Source organism: Acanthamoeba castellanii (assembly GCF_000313135.1).
Source record: "Acanthamoeba castellanii str. Neff unplaced genomic scaffold scf7180000084585, whole genome shotgun sequence".
Lineage (NCBI taxonomy): Eukaryota > Discosea > Longamoebia > Acanthamoebidae > Acanthamoeba > Acanthamoeba castellanii.
The window spans coordinates 1-5,588 of record NW_004457359.1 but is presented as its reverse complement, the minus strand read 5'-3'; the positions used below and the strand labels follow the sequence as shown (position 1 = coordinate 5,588).

The 5,588-nt window shown below is 52.0% G+C and overlaps 3 protein-coding genes across 3 annotated transcripts; 2 read left to right on the top strand and 1 right to left on the bottom strand.

Moving 5' to 3' along the window:
* Positions 1 to 1,339: 1,339 nt before the first annotated feature.
* ACA1_333720 (uncharacterized protein) lies at positions 1,340 to 1,810 on the bottom strand (the record flags this gene model as incomplete). Its single annotated transcript, XM_004336319.1, has 2 exons — positions 1,340 to 1,687; positions 1,787 to 1,810. 2 exons carry the CDS (start codon positions 1,808 to 1,810, stop codon positions 1,340 to 1,342), a joined length of 372 nt encoding a protein of 123 aa, XP_004336367.1.
* A 275-nt stretch (positions 1,811 to 2,085) lies between these two features.
* Positions 2,086 to 2,827, top strand: ACA1_333710 (uncharacterized protein; the record flags this gene model as incomplete). The annotated part of the gene is made up of 3 exons (XM_004336318.1): positions 2,086 to 2,286; positions 2,360 to 2,471; positions 2,556 to 2,827. 3 exons carry the CDS (start codon positions 2,086 to 2,088, stop codon positions 2,825 to 2,827), a joined length of 585 nt encoding a protein of 194 aa, XP_004336366.1.
* Positions 2,828 to 4,956: 2,129 nt separating this feature from the next.
* ACA1_333700 (aminotransferase, putative) lies at positions 4,957 to 5,397 on the top strand (the record flags this gene model as incomplete). The annotated part of the gene is made up of 1 exon (XM_004336317.1): positions 4,957 to 5,397. A coding segment is annotated over one exon (441 nt), but the record flags the coding sequence as incomplete, so codon positions are not given.
* Between the last annotated feature and the right edge of the window lie 191 nt (positions 5,398 to 5,588).

Here is a 5,588-nt window from a genome sequence, read left to right as displayed (position 1 = left end):
GTGGGCGAATCGTCGGTGGGGGGGGGGGGTTGGAGGCCGTCACCATCACCACAACGAGCCACAACCCAGGGAGAGGTCAACAACAAGAGTGGCCTGCTGGCCACAGCCCAGGCTGGGTGCCTTCCACTGGCCCAGTGGTTGGTGGCCCAGTTGGTTGAGGCTGCAAAAAACACCAAATGTTCATTGCACTGGGCCAGTGCAAAATGATAGGGAAGGAGGAGGCTCTCATCCATTCTGCTGTGGGAGGTGCAACCATGAGCTGGTTTCATTCCTCTAAAACCACACCACCAATTCTGCACCTGTGGGTGTGTCATTCCAGACCCTGATGGCCCAGTTACAGCATCATATCTCTCATTATGATGGTATTTTACTCTGCCATTTTCTCCAGATGCTCCCAATTTTGTCTTGCTATTTTTAAAGGAAAACCATTTTTTGTGTTGTCAAAACCATTTATAGAGGCGAAACTCACAAACAAAATCACTTTTCAAGTGTGTTGAGTGTGAAAAAGACCAGCCAGTGATATATTGCCAGCAGTGCAATGCTCACCTGTACTAGGGCTGTAATTGCATGGTCCATGCCTCATGTGTGGCCAGTGCCCATGTCCAGGTCAACATCAACACTGGGGCTTTGGCATTGTCATCTTCACTGAAACTTGTGGTCATTTAAGTGGGGGGTCAAAGATAGATTTTTGATTGGGTTTAGGGGGGTCTAGTATTGTTTTTCCATTGGGTTAGTTGGCTAATGTGTGGAAATCTTGCAGGAAGGAGGGCCACATGGACCCATGGGGAGCTTGCCCAGACTCCCCAATTGGAGGCCACACCAGCCAGACAATAAACACATCAATCTCTTGCCACATCTTGCAGTCACTACCAGTCATCACCACCAGTGTCAAATTTCTCTCCTGCCTTCATTACCTCTCTTCAATCTCTAGTGATTGTTCACCTGGAAACAAGAATCACGGATTTCCATGTTTTTCTTTTTTTCTCGGGCCAATAGGAAACGGCCGACCAGCCAATGAGGGCTACTGACCCAAAGGTTAAGCACGCTGCTTCTATTGGCCAATAAATACCTCTGCTTTACCTCCGAACTTGCTGGGTTGTACACGCCCGAAATTTCAGGCCGAGACTGAATTTCAGTCCGACAGTCGGCCGACAGGCACTTTTTTCGTGTTTGCAGGCGCCGCCCTACGGCTGACCAAGGGAAGAGAGAAGTTGATGGCAACGTTTGTGTTTGCGCAAAGTGTGGTGGGCATGCGTCAGCAAAGCAGCGACGTGCAGAAGAGGGGGGTAAGGGATGATCGTAAAAATCAAGGTGAAAGCTGTTAAGGCAAGAAAAGCAACTACAAGTGGTGGTTGGTCTTGCGCGGACCCTTGACCTCAAAGCAGCCCAGGGTGTAATTTCCGATTCTGAGCGGGGCCACGCAGCAGGTGTTGTCAGGGCAGAACCCGATGTACCCGCCGGTGAGGGTGGAGCTCGAGCACTGATTGCCGGTGAAGAAGAAGGTCGCCCAGCCGACAGCGCCAGGCTGGTTGACATACTGGACGAACAGGTTGGTGAAGTCGGAAGCCAAGTAGTAGCCGGAGTAGGCGTAGCAGGTCGATGTATTGAAGTTGTACACCACCTTCCCACCGCACGTCTCGACTCCGTTGGCCTGATTGCATCCGTTCTCGCTGGTGAAGACCACCTTCTGCACATCGGCCGCACTCCGGAGCGGGTCGAACGCGACGACGGCTGAGCGATCGAAGGAGGAATGTAGCGCCAGCGTTGAGGAAACCAAGAAAACAACCGCCAGCGCAAGCAAGATGGCCATCCTGGCGGAGATAGACATGGCGGTGGGGGTAGGTGAAGGTGGGAGCGAGAGGAGACGGATTGAACGAGAATAAAATGTTATTCAATGTTGACTTCACCAGCGTCGGCAGTAAAAACAGATTGGACAACTGCCAACAATGTCAATGTGGCCACGAGGACAGATAGTGAGGACCATTGGCCTGACACGTGAGTTTGATGTTGCCCCGATAAAATAGGACCCCCATGGGGGTCTTTGGAGTGTGAAGCTCTACATTTTGTCTGCCTCCCACTCCTGCCATGACCAACTTTGTGTCTCTCGTGCTGCTTGTGTTTATTGTGACCATCGCCTTTTTGGCGGCCGCGCCGGTGGCTTCAGCATCCGTGGCTCAGAGCAAGGCCCCTGACGCGTTCCTGTTGACCCTGCAAGCGGAGTGCGGTGCATATGTGGCGCCGCTCGAGTGCTTGCCCTTCTTGACGGCCTTCAAGTGGCCACTCTCCGTACCCCACCCACCCCAACCACTTGGCCTGGCCCATTGGGATGGAGTCTCACCACCCACTTTCTTGCTTGCAGTCTTTCCGTGTGGAGGGTCCGGTTGTTCCCTTGACGCAACCGGTGGTGGTGTTGCAACCGAGCGTGACCAGCTACGTGCTCTTCAATGCCAAATACACCACCAACTGGACTGGTACTTCACTTTTACATGCCTGGTTGATCACAAAGCAACAAGAACAATTACTAAGAACACTAATCATTTCATCACCATCTGTAGTTGAGGTCAACTACAACGAGCCGAACCAGCCAGGCTTCTCTCTGCACGCCTGGTGGATCAAAACGCCCTTCACCTCGGACGGCCTTTTGCCAAAGGTGGACCACCCCCACTTTAGTGTGATTGCGCCCTTTGCCCCAGAGCACCTTCCCTGTCCCGGCGCTGCTGCCGATGCGAACTGCACCATGGCGTTCTTCCCCATTGTGATTAGCTACAACGGCGGTGGGCTGAACATGACAACAACCTTGTCAGCACACAAGGGGATCTGGATATAAAGTATTTTGCGTTTTTATCTTATTTTATTTTATTGTGCTTGTTCAAACAACAAGGGCATGAACACTGCAACAAATAAGTACACAAATTGCCTGTGCTTACATGCCCCTGCACCCCAGTGTGTATTTTTGATCAACATATCCCTCTGGTTGGGCAATGTAGATTTCTTCCTGGATTGGGGCATGAAGAAAGGCTCATTTGACATCCATCTGGTGGATTTCAAGACAGGGTGTTGGCCAAAATCAAAGAGTCTCAAGAAGGACAACTGGTGTGAACGTCTCATCATAGTTGGTTCCCCATTTTTGGGTGAAATCCTTTGTGACAAGTCAGGCCTTGTTGCATTTGATCAGGCCACTTGCACCCACCAGTCAAAGGCTGCAACCAAGTGGAGGAAGGCCACCAACAATGAGATCCTCTCCCTCATCTGCAACAAGACTTGGTACCTCTGCCCTCAGCCTGTTGGAGCATGTGTTGTCATAACCATGTTCATCTACAAGCTCATCATGGTGTCCCTGTAGCTCAAGGGGGTATAGAAATTGAGACTTGTGAGGTTGATGAAGAAAGCTTTTTCTTGTTTGGTGGTGGAGAGTCTGAACTCTTCAGACTCAACATCAAACAGACTCTCACACCAAGTATTACATCATCCAAGGCTTCACAGGCACAGAGGTAGTGCTATCCTCTTTCTCCCCATGCCCATGCAACAGCAGCAGGCTGAGTGGCATAGGGCAAACCAAGGCAAAGGGTCAGACAATGAGGCATGACCTTAATATGGCAAAACATAGAAGGAGGTGGAGGCTCCCCAACTGTTGGGGCTTGTAGGTGGGAAGTGGGGGTGACTGGTGTGATATGAGGATGTGGTTTAGCGCAAGCAGTTGGTCCAACAAGATTCAAAAATCTGAAAGGAATGGATGGCTTGATGTGGATGGGTGGCATGGTGGAAATGGGCGGCTCAAAGTGTGTGGGTGGCATGGTGGAAATGGGTGGCTTGAAGTGTATGGGTGGCATGGCAGAAATGGGTGGCTTGATGTGGACAGGCAGCACAGCAGAAATGGAAACACTAGGCTCTACCAGCCTTCTCAAAGTTGCCATCCAGCTTCTTCCCCCAAGCATAACCACCAATTTTGCCTTCACCCACACACCAGCTCCCAACATCAACCTTCTTCTCCATTTCAGCCACACATGCAAAGAGTGCCTCCACATCATTCCAGACATCACACTCATCACCACAGGGGGCCATGACAAGTGTAGTGGGCAACAAACTTGGGGACCTCAGCAACATTGACAAAGTTGAGTCACTTGATCTCATTCACACACTTGTTGCAGTTCAAGGCGACCAGGGAAATGGCAGAATGCACACTTGATGACACCAACCTTCTCACCACCACCAGATTTTACAACAGTGTTTCCTTCAGATCCTATTCCTCTTCCTTCTGATGTCAGGGTTTTTCATACTTGGATTTGAGGCAGGAGAAGACAAGACTGCAAGCATGTGGCCCTTCAAGAGTCTAGGTTTGTTGGTCTCAAGTAGCTCTACTTCACACTGGACCAGCAGCAACCTGATGGTGGTCATATCAAGCTACTTGTTGACTCCACCAAGTTCAATGTGTTTGACAGTTGAGGGTAGTCAGCATGACAGCAACGCCATGATCATCATTCCCACAGTTGTTGAAAATCAACATGAAGTGCAAGCTCTTCTGTGATGATGTTGAGATGATTGAAGTACATGGTGAGTTCCTCCCCTTGCCCAAGCTTGAGCTGGTGTAGGCCACAGGCAATGTTGAAAAGATGCTTCCCCCTTTAATGGTAGGTATTTCTCTTGAAGAAGCTTTAGTAGCTTGTGGAGGTTGCACAGGCCATCAGAAAGGTGCTGCACCACCATCATGATCATTGTGTGGATCAGGCTGAAAGCATGCTGATGATGGGAGTTGAGCTTGGGCACCTAAACTGCCTTGAGGGTCTCAGATGAGAAGATGTCATCATTGTCTTTGTCCCTGAAACATCTGACAACATGAGAAAACAGCTGTCCATGACAACCATACAAACCTAAATTGTGGCCACAAAGCCCATTTTCCGTTAATTTTCCACCATAAAATTGAGGGAAAATAAAAGATAATATTGCGCCCAAGACAAGATGGAAGAGGACACAAATAGCGAACCGCACCTGTGGGCGCGCTACGTGAACCCGGTGCTGGCCGGCCTCTACGCCGCGGCGGGGCTCGACAAGCGGTTCGTGCGGGCCGACGGCACCCACCTCGAGGACTCCACGGGACGGCGCTACCTCGACTTCCTCGCCGGCTACGGCAGCGTCCCGCTGGGCCACCACCCGGCCGCCCTGTGGGCCGTCGTCCACGCCGCCGAGCAGTCGCGCGAGCCCATCTTTTCCATCCCCGCATTACTCGACGGCGCCGGCCGCCTGGCTGAGGCCCTGGTCAAGGCGGCCGCGGCTGAAGGCAACAACAACGACGACGAGGCAAAGCAGCAGAGGCAACTGCGATTCGCCATGTTCGCCAACAGTGGGTCGGAGGCGGTGGAGTGGGCCATTAAGCTGGCCCGCACGCACACGCAGCGGCTCGGTACCTTTCACAGACTGCCTGCGCTGATGACTCCTGCTGTGGGACTGACGCGTGTGTGCGTGTGCGGTGGTGCGTGTGCGGTGGTGTGTGTCGGGCAGGTGTGCTTTCGACGTGGAACTCATACCACGGGAAGACACTAGGGGCTCTCTCGGCCAGCGGGCGCACCCAGTACCACGGCTTGGGCGCGCCA